Source organism: Eutrigla gurnardus (genome assembly GCF_963514095.1).
Source record: "Eutrigla gurnardus genome assembly, chromosome: 7".
Lineage (NCBI taxonomy): Eukaryota > Metazoa > Chordata > Actinopteri > Perciformes > Triglidae > Eutrigla > Eutrigla gurnardus.
Genome location: NC_139921.1, coordinates 17,627,319 through 17,645,612, shown reverse-complemented (window position 1 = coordinate 17,645,612; position 18,294 = coordinate 17,627,319). Strand labels below are relative to the sequence as shown.

Below are 18,294 nucleotides of genomic sequence, written 5' to 3'. Positions count from 1 at the left end.
TGAACTCTCGGAAGGTCCTGAAATTTGACCGTCTTTGTGGAAAAGCAACACCACATCTCGCCATGGCAACAGCTACACAAACACTGAAGCTTAGCCTCACCGTTAGCCCAACGGTGCCCAGGATAATTACCGTAAAACGTCTTCTTCTTGACTTGTAAGCAGCCGCGATGCCGAAGAAAGTCTCCAAAGTAAAGAGGGCGAAGGCCGGGTAAGTGCATCGACTGTACGCTAGAATTGACGTAAAAAAACGGAAAACTCGAACGCCACTTTGTATCTCTGTGAAAGGAAAGGGAAGAAAGAAGGAAAACAGGACTCAAAGGCGGACAAAGAGTCTGACGTCGAGAAAGCCAAGGCCAACGCTGCCCTCTGGGAACTGAGGTTAAAGGTCACTGACCAGTCGCTCCTGGAGTACCGCGAGGACTGCGGCAAGTTGGCACGCGCCAACGAGGAGCTCACCAACCAGCTGTACCGCGCGGAGAAGGAGGCCGTCGACACAATCGGGTTTCTGATGAGACAAGACGCAGCTCATCACGACAAGGTCGTCGAGAAAACAGCCGCGCGTGTGTGTGTGTGTGTGTGTGTGTGTGTGTGTGTGTGTAAACGTGATTAACTGAGTGGTTTTAATGGACGTGTTTCAACAGATCAACGCGCTGCAGAGAAGCATCCGAATACAAGACGCGCTCGCGCGAGAAGAACAAAAGAAACTGGTGAGTTTTTAAAAATCAATTTCACATCAGCTTTTTTTCACTTGGTCCACTACATCATGCTCACGCTATAGCTATAGCTATATTTCGTAGAATATAGGTAATTGCTGTGATTTACTGTAAACCACTTAAAATGTGCACAGCTGAGTCCTAACAGCTGTCGTGTGTGTAATTAGGTTGACATTTAATATGTCAGAAAACAACAACCAAACAAAGGGATCATAAAAAAGAAAATCCGAGTTACATGCCCAACTGCTATTTTAATCTATGTTGGTGGCCACAGGAAAATAAAAAAGTGCTTGCTTGGGAAATGGCAGTTATACTGCTGGTCCTTATGTGTTAACCGTCCCTCACACGTCTTGTATCCTTACTGACCTTTGCTGCTTGTAAAGATCAAGCTATCAAAGTGACACACACCACAATCCAGGTCAACTTCTTTTGCTAGCAAGTGTTTCCCATCATCCGGCTCTTTCTTCATTCTGTAGGGAGATATAAAAAAAAAAGAGGCATGGTCTGGACCAACTTGAAACATCCCTATTTTAGACACATAAACGGTCACACACGTTTGTCAAAGAGGAGAGACACGATGAGACGTCCTGAGCGTCGACTACATCAGCATAATTATCCCATAAAGATGCTGTAACTGTCGTTTCTGCACATCATAAGCAAACTTGCATAAAAGCTCGGTGCATTGATGCAGATGGACAAACGCAGAGTTATGTGAAGAATAACGATTAGGCCTAAAGTTGTAATCAGATGGTTGATAACCTCTCATTTAGTCGTCATGTACATGTTTGTGGGTGTGTGTTTTGCTAGTCTCTCGTGACTTTGGTCATTTTGTCTCATTTTTGCTCAGACTGGATTTTCCACAGTAGCATCTTGAGGTATTGAGCCTGACGGATATGTGCTTAAGTTGGTTTGAAACGGGAGTATGGCCTTTGTGAACTTTTGATGTGAAAATCCACTTCCCGAACTGATACAAGGGGCACTTTGCAGAATCTCTAGAACTGTATATAGATGAGTGAATGCATTCTTTTTTTTTACAGTTAAGGTACACATTTAATACATAGTTTTTCATTCTGTGCATCTAATATGATTGATTTTAACAGGTCGATGATTACACATTTCAAATCAATGAGATGAAAGAACTGTTCCGAAAGAAGTCCGGCGACTTTAATATGATCCAAGATGGGATGAAGAAAATCGAGGAGTTTCAGAAGATGAAGGTCCGGATGGAACAAGAGCTTAGCGATGTGAGGAAAAACCACACAGCATGAAGTTTTACCTGTTGAAAAAGGTTTTTGTTTTCTTTTTGTTTGTTTTGTTTTCGTTTTTTTTTTTCAAGAGCGGTTGTTGTTTTGGTCAGGTTGTTAATGCTTCCAGTAACCATGACGTTTTTATTCTGTAGATTAGAGGGAATATGAATGCTGCTGACAAGGAGCACAGGGAAAACCTGAACAAGATGGAGTGCAAACTCTTCAAAGAAAAGGTATGGTCAAGTCAAACGATCCTACTCTGATGGAAGTAGGAAATAAACGTGGAGTGAGTTTTACATATTTCCCTGCAGGATCGCCTGGAGATGGAAGTCCAGCAAACGTTACCCCTGATGGTGGAGATGGCCCACACTGAAGCCATTGTGTGAGTGTGTTTCCACTGTCTCTTTACAATCTAATTTTATTCTTTAAACTGCACTTTGATGTCCTCACAACGCAAAGAAAAAATAATTTACTCTGTTAACACTCTGTGTGTATTTATTTATTTATTTATATATATATATATATATATTTATTTTCTTGGCCACACTGGTTGGTCATGTGCAGATAGTGTACATCACCGAAGCCAATGATCACATCTTCATCCGCCCGAGAACGGGAAGGAGAGTGTAACGCATGTGGGGACGACCATAGTTTATTACTTTTGAGGCCATATGATATATATTTCACCTCTGCTATGGTTAGTCTTTTTTGCACCTCGTAAAACATCAACATTGATACTGGTGTGGTCCTGCCGGTTTGGTCTTGTGTCAGTAATTGATTTAATTTAATGCACTGGTCTTTAAAAGTCAAGTACACTGACCCATTACATTTGTACGTGTAGGAAACGGAGAGTGAAAATGTGTGATGTGCCTTTTAAAGGTGTTTTATTCTACTTGCTGCATGCAGGTTCAAAAAATAAATCCTTGTACAAATGAAGATTGATTGGGACGTGTTGATAATATTTGTCCTGTCAACTATTTAGGAAGCTGGACGATGCCTCTCGCTCTGTGTTCAAGGAGAACGTCCGTCTCAATGAAGCGCTGAAATATCACATAAAGGAGGCAAAGGACCTGCAGATAATGACAAATTCAATGGCGAAGGAAAATGCCTCCCTGGCAGTGGACAAGGTATGTTTGAACCGTAGGACAGCAAACAGCAGCGTTACTATTAGACACTAGCACTCCTAGGAATGAGACCATTCATATCCATAAAGTCATTTTCAATCATTTCAGTAATGAAACACTTGTCAGGCCTGTGCAGAATATATTTCAGGTGGTTTTTCCCTTGCGTTGTTTACTTGTGCTGACCCTGTGTATTTTGCTTGTGGCCGTACTCCTACCCCACCACCTCCTGAATACTACCCAGCCTCTCAGTGGTCGGCGGTTGTGGTGAGTTTCCACTGGTGTATGGGTTCAAATTCAGTGGCTTCTCCTTCGCAGGTTTCTGGCACCGATTCCTAAAGACAAATAAATATTGGGCACATTAATCTTCCCTCTGATGATGACAGTAAATAAAGGGAGTGAAGCCACCGTGTTGAAGCGTTGGCCACTCACCCAGCCAGCAAACAAACCATTATCTGTTCCAGCGCTATATTGGTGTGAAAATGTAAAGGATTTTCCAAAGTTCCCTACTTTGCTCGTCTGTCCTCTCACCCAGAAAACGCTCGAGTTGATGGTAAAGAAAAACGCTGCTCAGATGGAGGCCCAGAAAAAGGAGCTTTCTAAGCTGAGGGCCACGGTGGCCTCCCTGGAGCAGGCCCTCCAGCTAAAAGCCGGGGAACGTGAAAGAGAGAGGGAGACGACCCTGAGCAGCATCCAGGTCGGCCAGATGGAGTCGGAGACGCTGCAGAAAGTGCTCGCCATGCGGGAGAGGGAACTGGGGCACGTCAAGCGGCTCGCCAGCACCGTTGTGGAGCAGCGCACGGAGCTGGAGCGGTTCTTCCACGAGGCGCTGGCGCAGGTGAAGGAGGAGATCACGGCCAGCAGGTTGCAATACAAGAAGAAGGCACTGCAGGCGTATCGTGCGAGGCTGAGAGAAGCCACAGCAGGAAGAGTCAAGTTCCCACCCATCCGCACGTTTCACGAAGGCTCCCACAGCACCAACTCTGTCTATTCAGACATGGAGGTGGCTGCAAGGTGGTAGGTCCACTTGATGGTCCTCTATTCATAATTCGTCATGGTTTATTTAAATACAGCCAATATAATAAATAATAATAATATTAAAATAATGTGTTCAATATCTGGGCTTAACATGCATTTTAATTTGATCCACCTCTTTTTAAGGACTCATCAGCCAGGCAGCAAAGTTGAAATCTCAGACCTCACTTGGGAGCAGAAGGAGCAAGTACTCCGGCTGGTCTTTGCTAAAATGAATGGACAGAGGGAGCGGTAATAAAACCTTCCAATTATTGCATTGTGTTTGTCTTAGCAAAAGACCTGTTTGTTGCTCGTTAACTCATTGACTTCAACCTAAATAATACCCTACAATCCTCTTGTAATCCCCGAAAATGGACTTGTGGATCAATTACCCCGGGAGAACAAAGTGCAGTGACACTAAGCAGTAGTTCAGGCTGAACTTCTGGCTGACTCCGCCCTCTTTTTAATGTTTTAAACAGCCATTTTCTCAGCAGAAGAGGATACCATAAAACATCAGTTAGGCTTCGACCAATTTTCTTTTCCATCCAGCTGCTTAAAAAGAATGAAGAAAGAGTCTGGGCACAATAGTAAAAATAGGCCCAGCCACAGAGTCGTGTGCTTGGAAACAAACATCTGGTCACGTCGATTTGCTTTCAGCCTATTGGCCCCTCTTCACGTGCACTCGCAGTTTATTTTGTTCTTTGAACGCTTGTGGTGAGAGAGCAGCTGGTAACATGATTTTCGGAAAGGAGTGTGCAGGGGATCTGAATGTATGGGGGTATGGCAGGCAAGAGGAGATGTATATTCATGTTAACAGTGGTCTGGCACCTAGTCCGGCAGAATAACAGAACATTTGGTGACTCAGTTAGCGGTATCAAAAGTCCATGTGCATTGTGCTTATTGCTTACCCAGAGTGACCCCTTTCCCAAACAGACTGCAGCCCTGAATGAATAGACACCAGTGTGCTTAAACATGGCTTTTTTCACCACGACTGCAATTCTGCGTTCTCCTGATAGGAAAGCCAGCCAGCATATGGCTTCGTCTGCCTCCTCCGAGAAGAAGCAACTTATCGCCAGCGGTGCAGCCGGGTGAGACACCAAAGGAATGTATGAGAATCAAAGCTGTACCTCATCCTGCAGATTTACTGGTGCCACATTCCACGGTGGCATCAGCTGTGAGGACATGAGTGATGAATCAGACGGTTAGATTTAAGTGTCGTCTCTGTCTTCCAGGATTAGAGGGGAGCTCTCCCCGGCGACCTTCATCACCCAGGTTCCTGAGCCAGTTCTGCCCTCCAAGCCAAACAGCCTGCCGGATACACACCCCAAATGACCTCTGTGGGGCCTCAACATCGCACATCACACTCTGGATGGGTTTCCACTCCCTTGTACGTGTCCCACAGAGTGGCAATCGTGTGTGTGTGTGTGTGTGTGTGTGTGTGTGTGTGTGTGTGTGTGTGTGGCAATACAAGAAGTTTGTTTGTGCTGATCATTAATATCTTACCGTGTGTGTTTGACTTCTTCATACATGAGGCTTGTTTGAATTCTGTCTCAACCCATTTAAAAGGATCCGTTCTCTCCAAAACAAAATGCAAAGTCTTGATACCAAAATATGCACCAGATAATATAAGAGAAAATCTCTAAACAATCACTGGATTCTAAGTATCTCTGGCACTCTTCATTCATGGGGGGGATTACACCCACTACAGGGAGATTCTATGCAGGTGTTGTATTTGAGAGAATTATATTTTCACAAAAAGTGTTTTTTTGTTGTTTTTTTTGTCCATATGCAACTCATACCATGCCACCATAAATCACAACTTCATAGAGGTTTGCCATATTCAAAGTACTGCACAGGGAATCATTTATTGTGCTTATCTTTCTTTTGAATGTGAAGTCTGAAAATACATTTGTTCAATTTGGAATAATTTAGGCTATTTTTATGAGGGCGGACAATTCATGTTTTCCTGATCAGTTTTATTGTTATTTTCCTGATTTAAAACTAAATACACTTCTGTCTGATTCTGTGCATTTTCTATCCCATCTATCCCTCACCCTACCAACATATGTATCATACAAAGAATACTGTCAGAAACAACCATAGGGGGAAAAAAAGTCTTCTCCAAAACATAGATAAAGATAGTGTCACCTGAAGAAAGAAATATCTTATTGTGTAAAATGAAAACAGCACATGAGGAAACCTGCCTGTCCCCTACAAAATGACTGACAGAGTGGCCCTACACCTGCAAAAACAGGAGACTCAACGCCTACATACAAGTGTCTGCTATGTGGATTCACATGTTGGGTATGAGGACTTCAGGACTCGTCATGGTGGCATCTTCAGCTTTCCATTGTGAGACTACAGTTTTCAGCTGTGTGTAGAATTGCATGCCCTGTCGAGAAAGAAATACGTTAACATCAAAACTTAGGCTGCTTCTAATACTTTTAATAGTTGGATGCATTTGTTTATCTCGTACTTGTTTTCCGCTCAAGTTGATGTCCCCTTTGAAGGATCCTTTTGATCCAGTAAAGGAGTACAAAGGAATTGCAATAGGGACAGGGATATTGACTCCAATCTGCAAAAAAACAAGTATTTTCACTTCCATAAGTGTAAGTTTTGTAAAACAATTCCAGAGGTTCCTAAATTGGTAGGATGAGTAAGATGTGGTACTCCCATGCTGTTTAAAAAACAAAAAAACTTACATGATCTCACCAAACAAAGATAAAGATGTCTTATGTTTGAACGTTTTGAAAGCACAACATGTTCTTATGAGAGGGCAGGGAAACCAAAATAAACATTTTGGTATGAAGGCTTACAGGGGCACGGCACGGTTGGTTTAGAATGTTTGAAACAGCGGCGATAGGTTTGGACACACTAAGGCCTTTTGGCGAAGGTGCAGCGAGGGGAAAAAAGGAAAAGTCGATGTTTGTTGCATCGAGGTTTGGAGTGGGGAACGGCACATGGCCTGCACAGCATTCCCCGACATGTGAACAGCAAACAGGACTTAACTATGGCTCCACAGTCAAACCAACAGGGTAAATGCTGCCCATGTTTATACCTAACGGGATCCGAGGAATCCCTTTTGGGTTTAATTTCAGAGTTCTCTCATCTAATGCTACCCGGAAAAATGTTTTCTATGTCCCCCTGTTTTCTCTGAATAGACATATTGGCTGTAGCTATTTGTAGTCTTGACTGGTTGGGAAGTGGAGGGAAGGGGGTTGCCGAATGTGTGTATATTTGGTTTGGGGACAAACAAGGCTATACTTGACATGGAAAATAATAGTTTTTTAAAATGTGTTACGGTTTTTCGAACAGAAATGTGATGTGCTCCCCGCTTGAGATGCCGTATAGACATGGCAGAGGGATGTGAATGTCTCCTTTCTCCCAAAACAGAAGAACACATTTGGATGCTGCAGCCACTCACCTGGCCCACGTCCACCTCGTGAGTGTATTTGCGTGCAGTGGCGCCATTTGTGGTGAAGATAGCTGTGCCGTTGCCATAGGGGTTTCTGTTTACCAAACTGATGGCATCATCCAGAGTGTCTGCCTCAAGAACCACCAACACAGGCCCGAAGATCTCTTCAGTGTAGCACTTCATCTCAGGCTGGGAGAGCACATAGAACATATATTACTGGCTTAATTGTACCCAGATGAAAATACACAGAGGTGTGCACACAAAGAAATTAAACCCACGTACTGTGACATTGCTGAGGATGGTGGGACCCACAAAATTTCCGTTCTCGTAACCCTTGACCTTGATGTTTCGGCCATCCAGGAGCAGCTTAGCTCCCTGATCCACACCGCTTTGGATCAGACCGCAGACTTTCTCCTTGGCCTGTGGAGAGATCAGGGGCCCCAGGTCTGCAGCAGGCTGGTCTCCTAGCAGGGCCCCAAAAGCAACCAGCTATAAGGTTACATGATATGGCAGTCGCATGATGCGAGTACATTAAATTGAAACGGACATTCATATATGTCTTTTTCTACAAACGCAAAAACCAGGACGAGGGGCGCCCTGAGGCACTCCCTCAAAAATGGATACTTACGGGTTTCCTGTATACTACAAAAATAAGAGACCATATCACAGCAAACAGGGATAATCATTCTCTATTTTACTCCACATCAACATCCTTTCTCAGGAGATTTGATGCTCTGGACCGCAGATCTGCCACAAATTTGCAGCAGGGCGGACTCGACGAGCTCTCGCTCCCAGCTGACTCCAATGTGAAGTTACAACAGGCAAAAGGCGAGAGGGGTGGTTAGGGCGCCGTGGGTGGCCACAAGATGACTAAACCAAAGGGCCCTCAGGGGAACAGAGGCAGAGGTGAAGGGTGGGGTGACGGGGCGCAGTACCTGAGTTCACACGCAGAGCCTTGGAGCGCTCCACCAGCTCCGGCAGCCAGCTCCGAGCTTCACCCACCAGGACGGCTGCAGACAGAGCCATGCAACGCTGTCCTGCTGCCCCAAACGCTGCACCCACAAGCTGGTTCAGAGTCTTCTGCTTGTTGGCATCAGGCATCACCACACCATGGTTCTTGGCTCCCTGCAGTACATGAGAAGTGGTTAGCCTTCTGCCGTTTGATCCCCACATTACAGCAGCTGGTTAAGTGAGAACATAATATCAGGGAATCACACACAAACAACCTACAAATTTTATATCGTAAATGTGTTCCACATTTGAGTCCATAAAACAGAAAGGATTGAGGGACACAAACCTAAATAGATGGAACATTTAGGATTGTGGCTCTTCCACTGTGATGCACAGCTGCAGCCTCAGTTTTGAACCTCCTCTTATCTGAACAGCTGGCAGTGAGGAGGATCAACCTGTTGGCCAATGCTGCCACCTTCTGGACATGTATAGCAAGTGACAGACATTGTCACCTGTGTTTATTCTCATTTGATACTCACCATGTTTGACTGGACCCTCTTGCCATTTATAGAGCCCCTGTTGTAAATGTACTCCCCAGTTTCATTTGAGCCAACAAAAGTGATTGCCTTGATGGCCGGATGGTCGCAGATTATGTTAAGAGCTGTGGCAGAAAGACAATTATAGAAACTGTATTACTCAGATATTCGTTAACCAACCGCAGTAATAATAATAACTGCTGATATTTCAAATACCGTGTCAAATTATCTGCATTACAGAGAATATGACAAAATATAATGTAGTAATTAGCATTCATAATTTGTCAATCTTGTTTCTGTGTAGGGCTGCAATTAATGAGTTTCAGTATTGACTAATCTGCTAAATATTTTCTTGATTAATTGGTGAATCGTTTTAAAAGTTCATTACAAAATCTCAGAGCCGATATGACATGACTACATGTCAGACCAACAGTCCAAACACCAACATATATATATATATATATATATTGGCTTCCTTGTTCTGATCTTGTAATAAGCCCTAAATAATACAGTTCCATCGCATACACTGCCATGGACCAGTTAAAAGGTAACAGAGACCAACTCTTACCAGCCTGTTGGCCGTGGATGATGTTGAGCGTCCCGTCTGGAGCACCTGCATCCTGCAGCATCTTGGCTAGCAGCATGACGCAGGTCGGCGCCTGTCCAGAAGGTTTTAGCAGGAATGTGTTGCCACACACCATGGCTGTGGAAAACATCATCAGAGGGAGCATGGCAGGGAAGTTGTAGGGTGCAACGCCGGCACACACCCCAAGGGGCAGTCGATAGCTGAAGGCGTCAGTGTCCCTGCCGGCGGAGGGCAGGGTATCACCAAACATCAGTGAGGCGATGCTGCAGCTGTGCTGCACGACCTCTGCAAAGAAAAAAGTAAACTGACCATTAAACACCCAAGTTATTTGGTTTTCATTTTTTTCAAAGATATTTAAAGTTATGAAAGAATTGTTTGCATCTGGTGTATTTCTAATTTGCTTTCTAACGTTTGCCTAATTGTTACCCTTGGTAAAAGGTGAGTGCGGGCATTTGTGAGTGATAAAAACGTACGCAATCCTCTGAACACATCCCTCTCTGCATCTGCAAGGGTCTTGCCCTGTTCCAAGGTGATGATCTGGGCAAGTTCTTTCTGAAACACAAGATCACCCTCATGTCAGTCCTTTGTTTGTCCTCAGCTTTAGTTGTTAATATAATCCGAAGAGCTTTAGCATCGAATGTAAACAGCAGGCACTGAACTCACGCGGAAAGGTTTAAAAAGTTGATTTTAAGAAAGAGGTCAAATATTCTTCATCTTAATACAAATCAAGTGGAACCGTGCATATAGTGAAAAAAATGCTACTTTTTATATTTTCTGACTTAGACTTACAAAGTTGTCTTTGATAAGCTGCTGATAGCGCAGAAAGACCTGCTGCCGGTTCATGATGGGGGTCTCACTCCAGGTTTGGAAGGCTGTGGAGCAGGAGTCCACGGCAGCCAACATCTCCTCCTGGGTGGCTTTGGGTACACGGGCAATCACCTCGTTTGTAGCCTGAAGAGGAAACAGGATTTCCACATTCAATAATTAAGAAAACATTTATGATTGTACACTTATGACTTGATAACCAGGTGTAGCTGCGGTAAATAAGTATATGTCATTGACAATCATGTTATTTTGTTATTTACACATTTTCATGCTGATAAGTGTAATTAGTGAACACTCACTAATCTCAAATCATGGGCGTGTGTAACTTGTTGAGGTATGACACTGGAAACCTCACCCAACTGCATAAGTGGATGTAGCCAAGATAAGTACACTGCTTCTCAAAGACAGATGAAACACTTACAGGATTGTGAACATCCAGCCATTCAGACGTTTTGGATTCAACGAACTTCCCATCGATGAACAGCTTGGTGGTGGGCTGCCAGGAGAGATGTAACATCACATCTGCCTTATTAGTAAGGTGAATCGTCCATGTGTGACAATTGTAAGTGTAATTGGTTTCTGCCAATTAAGTGTATGCTGTTCTCAACTCACCACTGAAGAAGAGTAGCACATGCGGCCAACTTTAAGTGGGACCTGAGAAAGAATGCAGGTGTGGTTGGCATTATCTGTACGTAATTACACACAGGGACTGCCCAAGCCTGTTGGGGGCCCTAAGCAGAATTTGATTTGGGGCCCTCCTCCCACCACCGCGGATTCACCTGGGCTCGACGATTATTGAGGCAAATGTCACACTATAATGTTACATCATAAATTGTATTTATACAGTGACAGACTATGAACTACTGTCCCCCTGGGCACAGATGCATAAGACCCCACCCTATTTGTAAAAAAAGTTGGTGATTTTAAATCCAGGTTTTAGTGCACCGTAGTTTATTAAGGTAACGGTGGATATAAATTATTCATAGAGAGACCGACCTGTCTGACCGGTTTGCGATTTCACATCTAGTATGTTAATGCAAATACACTCCCATGAACATTTAGCCAGGGCAGCCCAAGCAGCCGCTAAATTTGCTTATGAACTCGGGCCATAGAGATAAATGGATGAATGATTGCAGTCTAGCCAGTAGAGTAGGATGTGTGCTTAATGGTTGAAGAACACAGTATATCTTTAAGCACTTTGCTTCTTATTATAAATCAGCTCAATAGTGGTGCCTTGGAGGTGAAATCAGTCATTTGTGAAAAATAAATCAGTCTGTAAACCTGACCAACAAAGCAGCACTAACAACCCCCCCCCCCCCCAAAAGCACTTTATGTTCTTACCTATAGCACTTTGATCATAGCACTGTTGTACCCCAGGTATCTACTACTATACTCGGACGAAGACCGGACACTTGTTTCTATTTTTAAGCACATGAATCAATACATTTTTAAACAATGAGTGCTTTTCAATGCTGCCTACTATCATTTCATCACCTTCTTATAATAATGGCCGACGTCATTTTTGACAAAAAGGATATTTTTTGCCTAAGTCAGCTCATTTTTTATCTTAATATACTATAATAATAGTATAAAAGTACATATATTAATATGTTAAGGTATATATTTTTTTCAAAAACTTGAATATTTTAAAAGGTTTGCAAATGAGCTGTAAAACGTATCAATCTTACCTTGAGCACTGCTCGGATTGCTGCTGTCGCCATGATGGGAATGTTAACGATGAACAGGTGGGATGATGTTCCAGCCGCGGATAACATCCAGGGCTCCTGCCTAATCGATATTACCTGTGGGGGCGGGCTCTTAAGAAATCTGAGGCTTGCTATTCGCTCCGTGTTCACGGCGTTCTAACCAATCGCTAGTTGGGGTTTGAGATAACCCCGCCTTAGTGTTGGAAGTCGACTAATCATTGGCTAAAATACTTTAGGCAGTCTTCCGTGTACTGGTTGATATTGAAATGCTGTATACTGGAGCTTCGATAAGAGAGATAGCGAGCTAGCCAGACTATTAACGTGACGTCAACGTGGACGACGGAGTGAGGGACGTTGCTGTGAAATGTATGGGGCATAATGTCCGTCTCTTTGAACAAGCAGCTCAGAGTTAACACAAGAACGACACCGTTAGAACAGCCACAACAATGCACGTAGTTCCCCTCGCCAAGGTAGGCTACCGTCCGAGCGTTTTTGGCTCTATGCCAAGTGTGTGTTCACCAAACGTGAACCATATTAAGGACAGATGTTGCTTAGTCATGGTCCGAAGAGTAGGAGGGCTTGTAGGGGCGCATCCTATTGGCTGATGGAGATGTTAAACTGTAGAAACCCCCAGTTGATTCAGTCCAGTTAAGTAAAAACTCGAGACAAACAGCAATGGCAACTCAAACCAAGGTGAACCAGAAGACATGTTAACTAGCTTATTGCAGGGCCGATGTGATGCGTTTTCAAATGACTGACCGTTCTTGTTCTTTTCTATGTAGCCTGTTCTTCATGGATACTTCCGAAGCTCCTGCTCCTGGAGGGTCCGCATTGGTAAGTCACGCCACAGCATTTGACTGCTCTGCTCCTCTTCAAAAACATTTTGATGTCAACAATTTGATGATGTGCTTTTTGCGCACCAGCTTTTGCTCTCAAAGGTATCGAATATGACCAGGTTCCAGTCAATCTAATCAAAGATGGAGGTCAGCAGGTACGGTGTAGATTCACAGGATCAATGTCCTACTGTAGCCCTCATGATAATTAGCATTAGGCACTGGGTTGTTAGTGTAAATCCTGTAGTAGTCTCACAAAGGTTCTCCATGTGCTCAAGCTCAGTGAACAGTACAAGACATTAAACCCCATGCAACAAGTGCCTGCAGTGGAGATTGATGGCATCACCCTTTCTCAGTCAGTGAGTCCACAAACTCTTTGTCCATCTAATTCTATAAATCATATCTATATCTCATATTTTTATGAATAAAGTTGAATATTATTGAAAATGTATTTTACCCTCACAGCTGGCTGTGATCCAGTACATCGATGAGACCAGGCCGGGACCTCGGCTTCTCCCCACGGACCCAAAGAAACGTGCACAGGTTCGGATGATAAGTGACTGCATTGCCTCTGGGATCCAGCCTCTGCAGGTGAGACAAGCACAGTCCGAATTATTCAGTTTGGGTGTTACACAAGAGTACAGTCTCGACACGTGTAACTTCACAATAAATTATCCTTGGATGTTTCAGAATTTATACGTGATTCAGAAAATCGGAGCAGAAAAGGTGGAGTGGGCTCAGCACTTCATTGATCGTGGCTTTCAAGGTAAGCACTCTGTCCTCAACTGTTCATCCAGTTTTATTCAAAGACTTCCTCAATCAACTTCCTTTGCAATATAGATTTATGTGCACCTTTCTCTTCCAGCACTTGAACCCATTCTGAAGCAGACAGCAGGGAAATATTGTGTAGGTGATGAGGTAAGAGGCATGACTATCATATAACAGTGCTGTACACAGTAGAGACTTTTTCTCTGAGACATTGCTTGCCTTATAGATCTCCATGGCTGACATCTGTCTAGTCCCCCAAGTCTACAATGCAGAAAGGTATGTAATATTTCATAAAAGCTGCAGCATAAACGCAACACTCAGTCTTCCTGAACTAGAAGAAATCAACATGAATGTCATGACTTTTGTACTGTTATTACCATTTATGTTTTAATGAAACCGCCTGCCCGACCGCTGAACTTTAAACACAATGCCAGAAGCCTCACGCCTCCGTCTTTAATCTCGGCAGGTTCAAAGTGGATGTTGGACGGTTTCCAACCATCAAAAGGTTAAATCAGTCCTTACTTGACATTGACGCTTTCAAAATGAGCAGCCCATCCCGTCAGCCAGACACACCCGATGATCTGCGTGCAAAATAACTCTGCAGCTTTAGAGACCGCCATGAAAACGTGTACACTATCAAATAAAGTTTTCAAAATAATCCTGTTGGCTTTGGTTACTTTCAATAAGAAGAAAACTTTATTTATTGCCATTTTGACTTTACCCTCGAATACATACGGATATGTGGTCATGTGCAAAAAAGTGCAGATCAGAGATTTGTTATGCAAAGTGCAAAACCTCTGAGCTCACTGCTTGCAGCATAATACCCGTGTGGAGGACGCAAGGATGATTATTCAAAGGAGACTCATAAAAATGAGGCGACAATGAAGTCGAAGCTGCAAAATACATCATGCAAAAATGATATAACATGTAAATACAACCAAACTATAACATTTACAGATACTGGGAGTTACTGGTATTTTTCTGTTCAAATCCTCCACTCTTTAAAACACCCTGAATGATCCCGCTCATCGCTTGTCACCAGGAATCTCCACTGGGCACTTGACTGTGTCGTTGTAGAAGGTACCGGAGCAGTCCGATCCACCAAACACCAGCATTGTGCATCGGACGCTGACATTTTCACCCTCTGCGTGCTTCTCTGCATCTCTCAGGATGGAGCAGCCCAAGTTAATCATGCTGTGTCCTGCACGAGGCTTGGAGCAAAGCAGAGGAGACACCACCGGGCTCCACATGAGGGTGTCTGGGGAGAAATCAAAGCAGGGAGGATTCACTTTACACAACAGTTGATATGGCACATTAGAACAGGGTGAGGAGAAGTCAATTGCTTTGCATCCAACTTGGATGGATGGATGGATGGATAGAAATAGAAATAAATATAATTGGATTGAAGTGGCAAAATTACATACTCACCCGTGTTGAAAATGTGTACATCCTGCAAGGCTCCAATTGCACTGCAACCTCCACTGACTAAAATCCTGTTGTCTGAAACTGGCAGAGCTGCATGAAACCTGTTCATGTAGAGGCAAGAAAAAAACAAAACGAAAAAATTAAAAAAACATGGCTACATGGATGCCATCTCTCAAAGTTGATTAGTCCTCACCCTCGAGGCAGCGGTGGCATGTTCCCACACTTCACAGCTGAGTACTCCATTAATCCTTCACTCATAAATCAAATATCTTAGGTTGAACCTGGACACAAAAATAGTTGACTAATGCAGCTACAGAACCTTAAACTTACCCAAGTCTAGAACATAGAGATCATTAAGGTATGTAGCCGTCTTCCGTCCACCAAATATTATCAACTTCTGTGACATCAGTGTGGCCGAGTGTCTGTTTGATTCAAACATAAGCATCGCATCAATACATAGACGGGAAATAAAAACGGTATTTAGATGCCAGTAAATTCACTGTAGTGGTTTGGTAAGAAGACTGACCCAAACCGAGGCAGGGGTCTGTCCCCTTCCACGATTGGCTGGTACCAGAGTTCAAACTCTGGGTTAAAGATGTACAGAGCATTACTGCAGGCTTTATCCACAGAAGAATGGCTCGGCTGAACTCCACCGAAGACAAAGAGCTCTTTCTTGTAAAAGGCTGCAGAATGATATGCCAAATTTGGAACATTCCCTTTCGCCTAAAGGGGGGGGAAATCCACAAAAAAACAAAAGAAAACATTTCCTATACCTCTGCTCGGGTATTTGAAAAGACATTTAAAAACTACCACGTTAGTAACTTGCAACAAACCCACAGTGACAAGCTTCCACTTCCAGGTCAGGGTATTAAGGATGTACAGCTCACTGTAGCGCTGGCCCTCCCTCAGGCCACCGTAAACAAAGACCGACTTTGAGTCTGGGTCGTAGGTCGCAGAGTGTCCTCGGGCACACGGTGGTACAGGTCCAGAGGCAGACGAGTTCATGGGGAACCAGAAGTCATTGTCTGGAAAGACAGCATGTACCGTGTAAATGCGATCAATGTGCATATATTTCAGGGATTCCCAGTGTCTTTAATCCTCCTTTGGTTGAAATATATAAGCAATATATGGCCACAGACATAATTTATCAAACTCCACTGACCCAACTCAAGCTTCCACAGGGAGTCCTTGCAGTAGTTTTGATCTGCCGTCTCCCCTCCGATGAGGATTGCCGTGTCAGGGTCACTCAGGCACATTGTATGGCTCCAGCGCTTCGTTGGACACACTGAAACTAAATCATAATCCGTGTCAAAACCCATTTTAGATATTTATGTGTGTGTGTATGTATGTGACCACAGTGGTTGTTTAGTATTCTGACCATCTCTGTTGTCATTTTTTATCTGCACCGTCATTTTCTCTTTGCTGTTCATCCTGGACAAACTCTTTTTCTTGGGGGTTGAAGCTTGGTCAATGTCCTCCGCGAGACCGTCCAGGTCCTCAGCACTCCATGTCAGACGGCCTCTCTTACTAATCATTGTCCGTCTGGGTGTCTTGTCCTTTCAGTAGCCAAGAGCATGTCACAGAATGAGTCGCTTACCTCACATGCAGACAAGATTCTTAAGCAACGACTCTTACCGTTGGCCAAACCGGGGGTTTATTTCCCAGAGTGAAATCACTGGTGTCGATTTTATTGACTTGAATATCGGCTTCGAAAACACTTTCACCCAAATGTGAGGAGTTGGAAGTTATCTGCAAGGCAGGAAACATTATGAAACGTTGCAACAAACATAACCAACTTAAAAAATGTTGATCTTGTTGATCTCACCGTTTCATTTCCAGTGCATTGGCTTAATGTGCAAGAGAGATCCGTGGCGTCATGCTCTTGTGGAAACAGACATATCCTTTGAACCAGAGGAGTGCTGCTGAAAACACTGGCTTCATCCTGTGACTGGTCATAAGTCTGCAGGGATCAAAACAGTGACAATACTCAAAGAAGCTATTATAAATGATTTTACAGTATGTTTTAGAATATGTATGATACACTGGGAACAGTTGATACAAACCTCTCTACAGACTGTGAGAACAATCTTGCCATAAACTCCTCTCCTGCCTCTCTCTGCTGCGGCTATGTTAATGTCCGTGCTCCAGTCACCCTCCCAGGTCAGGCACCTGAGCTCAAAGTTTGGTTTCTCGATGTATATTTGTTTTATCGTGTGTGAAAGTAGCCGTTCGTCCACATACCTAGCTTGAGCTGACAGAGTCCCGATGTTCTGGGCCGGCGCTTCTGCACTGACCAGAACATCTACCGACATAGTCGTCTCGCTGCATTTCCATTCTCCGAGGCCGAAGACGACCAGTTGTTTGGGGAGAGGCAGCGGGACGTGGACTTGAAAGCGACTTCGGTTGGATTTGCTGCGGAGGCCGAGACCCGGACGACACGTTTTAATAGTTGTTTTTAGTGTGAAAACTGATGTATGTTTCGGCCTACCTGACGAACTGACGGGGAGCGTCACGCAGGGACCAAAGGACATAAAAATTCAACATCCCCATGTTTGTTTCACGTCGCCACATCAAGAGGTTTAGCCCCAAAAGCAGCAAGCTAGCTAGCAAGGCCTTGGTGCGACCTGTAGCTGCGTTGCTCACTTCTGATTGGCTGTAAAAACGCGCAGCTGAGACCGCTGCGGAATTAACGAATTATTTAGGAAACAAGAGAGAGTCGGTTTAGCTATTGTTAAACATGCACTTACATTGTTTGGCTAGGTGTTACTAACAGCATAATTTGTTAAAAAACAAAACAACAACAACATTGGATGTATTTTGCCTGATTAATGGTTTTGGTCTCTTTTCACTGAGTTCGTTTCATTTATCCGAGTTAAAAACTCAGCTCGAGATAACAATGATTGTAATATTCAGTTTATGGCTGGCCTTATCAGCAGAGTTTTATTAACTTCTACAGTCATGTTTTAGGCTGTGCTTTAGCTTTAATGTATTCTATAAACTGATTGAATGATTGGTGGTTAAATAAACAGTATAGCCTACAGCTTATTAACTGATATTTACCAATATTAAATATTGGTTTATTCAGTAAACCAACCTGTTATCAGTTCACGTGCTCTTTACTTTTATATATCTGTGAGTGATTTGATTTTTATGT

At 43.6% G+C, this 18,294-nt stretch overlaps 4 protein-coding genes across 17 annotated transcripts; 2 read left to right on the top strand and 2 right to left on the bottom strand.

Annotated features, from left to right (window-relative positions):
* The first annotated feature begins 78 nt into the window (after positions 1 to 78).
* LOC311016575 (basal body-orientation factor 1-like) lies at positions 79 to 5,511 on the top strand. Of its 4 annotated transcripts, none has more exons than XM_084014365.1 (11): positions 79 to 208; positions 286 to 538; positions 642 to 707; positions 1,814 to 1,957; positions 2,113 to 2,193; positions 2,272 to 2,342; positions 2,943 to 3,087; positions 3,617 to 4,095; positions 4,243 to 4,347; positions 5,112 to 5,183; positions 5,328 to 5,511. In XM_084014365.1, exons 1-11 carry the CDS (start codon positions 168 to 170, stop codon positions 5,425 to 5,427), a joined length of 1,557 nt encoding a protein of 518 aa, XP_083870491.1. In that variant the 5' UTR covers positions 79 to 167; the 3' UTR covers positions 5,428 to 5,511. The 4 variants fall into 4 exon arrangements, with proteins under 4 accessions (XP_083870491.1, XP_083870490.1, XP_083870492.1 ...); XM_084014364.1 differs by having other exon boundaries at positions 3,617 to 4,098; XM_084014367.1 differs by having other exon boundaries at positions 118 to 212; positions 3,617 to 4,098.
* A 330-nt stretch (positions 5,512 to 5,841) lies between these two features.
* On the bottom strand, positions 5,842 to 12,983 carry aldh6a1 (aldehyde dehydrogenase 6 family, member A1). Of its 3 annotated transcripts, XM_084014166.1 has the most exons (13): positions 12,097 to 12,211; positions 11,021 to 11,062; positions 10,830 to 10,904; positions 10,373 to 10,534; positions 10,057 to 10,135; positions 9,566 to 9,868; positions 9,001 to 9,122; positions 8,446 to 8,635; positions 7,793 to 7,974; positions 7,520 to 7,699; positions 6,572 to 6,670; positions 6,410 to 6,487; positions 5,842 to 6,375 (listed from the first exon to the last, which is right to left on the bottom strand). In XM_084014166.1, exons 1-13 carry the CDS (start codon positions 12,181 to 12,183, stop codon positions 6,355 to 6,357), a joined length of 1,620 nt encoding a protein of 539 aa, XP_083870292.1. In that variant the 5' UTR covers positions 12,184 to 12,211; the 3' UTR covers positions 5,842 to 6,354. The 3 variants fall into 3 exon arrangements, with proteins under 3 accessions (XP_083870292.1, XP_083870293.1, XP_083870291.1); XM_084014167.1 differs by lacking the exon at positions 12,097 to 12,211 and adding an exon at positions 12,874 to 12,983 and having other exon boundaries at positions 5,842 to 6,487; XM_084014165.1 differs by having other exon boundaries at positions 5,842 to 6,487.
* gstz1 (glutathione S-transferase zeta 1) lies at positions 12,376 to 14,376 on the top strand. 4 transcript variants are annotated; one of them, XM_084014170.1, is made up of 9 exons: positions 12,376 to 12,584; positions 12,897 to 12,948; positions 13,038 to 13,105; positions 13,231 to 13,306; positions 13,413 to 13,538; positions 13,638 to 13,713; positions 13,813 to 13,865; positions 13,942 to 13,991; positions 14,182 to 14,376. In XM_084014170.1, exons 3-9 carry the CDS (start codon positions 13,092 to 13,094, stop codon positions 14,309 to 14,311), a joined length of 525 nt encoding a protein of 174 aa, XP_083870296.1. In that variant the 5' UTR covers positions 12,376 to 12,584; positions 12,897 to 12,948; positions 13,038 to 13,091; the 3' UTR covers positions 14,312 to 14,376. The 4 variants fall into 4 exon arrangements, with proteins under 4 accessions (XP_083870296.1, XP_083870294.1, XP_083870297.1 ...); XM_084014168.1 differs by having other exon boundaries at positions 12,386 to 12,584; positions 13,226 to 13,306; positions 14,182 to 14,375; XM_084014171.1 differs by lacking the exon at positions 12,376 to 12,584 and adding an exon at positions 12,623 to 12,807.
* Positions 14,367 to 17,992, bottom strand: LOC311016467 (uncharacterized protein). Of its 6 annotated transcripts, none has more exons than XM_084014161.1 (12): positions 17,629 to 17,992; positions 17,204 to 17,552; positions 16,966 to 17,100; positions 16,776 to 16,889; positions 16,519 to 16,696; positions 16,303 to 16,431; positions 15,978 to 16,165; positions 15,667 to 15,863; positions 15,471 to 15,562; positions 15,334 to 15,388; positions 15,144 to 15,241; positions 14,367 to 14,973 (listed from the first exon to the last, which is right to left on the bottom strand). In XM_084014161.1, the coding sequence occupies exons 1-12, from the start codon at positions 17,709 to 17,711 to the stop codon at positions 14,741 to 14,743; spliced, it is 1,851 nt and encodes a 616-aa protein (XP_083870287.1). In that variant the 5' UTR covers positions 17,712 to 17,992; the 3' UTR covers positions 14,367 to 14,740. The 6 variants fall into 6 exon arrangements, 5 of the variants coding, with proteins under 5 accessions (XP_083870287.1, XP_083870286.1, XP_083870288.1 ...); XM_084014162.1 differs by having other exon boundaries at positions 14,378 to 14,973; positions 17,204 to 17,309; positions 17,382 to 17,992; XM_084014160.1 differs by having other exon boundaries at positions 14,373 to 14,973; positions 17,204 to 17,992.
* Between the last annotated feature and the right edge of the window lie 302 nt (positions 17,993 to 18,294).

Coding starts and splice junctions, on each gene's coding strand:
- LOC311016575 (XM_084014364.1), top strand. CDS start 168: ATGCCGAAGAAAGTCTCCAAAGTAAAGAGGGCGAAGGCCGG. Junction 539..641: donor ACGCAGCTCATCACGACAAG/GTCGTCGAGAAA, acceptor GTGTTTCAACAG/ATCAACGCGCTGCAGAGAAG. Junction 4,099..4,242: donor ATGGAGGTGGCTGCAAGGTG/GTAGGTCCACTT, acceptor CCTCTTTTTAAG/GACTCATCAGCCAGGCAGCA.
- aldh6a1 (XM_084014165.1), bottom strand. CDS start 12,183: ATGTTATCCGCGGCTGGAACATCATCCCACCTGTTCATCGTTAACATT. Junction 10,136..10,372: donor AGCTTATCAAAGACAACTTT/GTAAGTCTAAGT, acceptor CTTGTGTTTCAG/AAAGAACTTGCCCAGATCAT. Junction 7,975..8,445: donor GGCTCTGCGTGTGAACTCAG/GTACTGCGCCCC, acceptor GGGCCCTGCTAG/GAGACCAGCCTGCTGCAGAC.
- gstz1 (XM_084014168.1), top strand. CDS start 12,561: ATGCACGTAGTTCCCCTCGCCAAG. Junction 13,539..13,637: donor CTGGGATCCAGCCTCTGCAG/GTGAGACAAGCA, acceptor TGGATGTTTCAG/AATTTATACGTGATTCAGAA. Junction 13,992..14,181: donor CAAGTCTACAATGCAGAAAG/GTATGTAATATT, acceptor TAATCTCGGCAG/GTTCAAAGTGGATGTTGGAC.
- LOC311016467 (XM_084014160.1), bottom strand. CDS start 17,671: ATGTCCTTTGGTCCCTGCGTGACGCTCCCCGTCAGTTCGTCAGGTAGG. Junction 16,697..16,775: donor AACCCCCGGTTTGGCCAACG/GTAAGAGTCGTT, acceptor GGCTACTGAAAG/GACAAGACACCCAGACGGAC. Junction 16,166..16,302: donor CCTGTGGAAGCTTGAGTTGG/GTCAGTGGAGTT, acceptor CTGTCTTTCCAG/ACAATGACTTCTGGTTCCCC.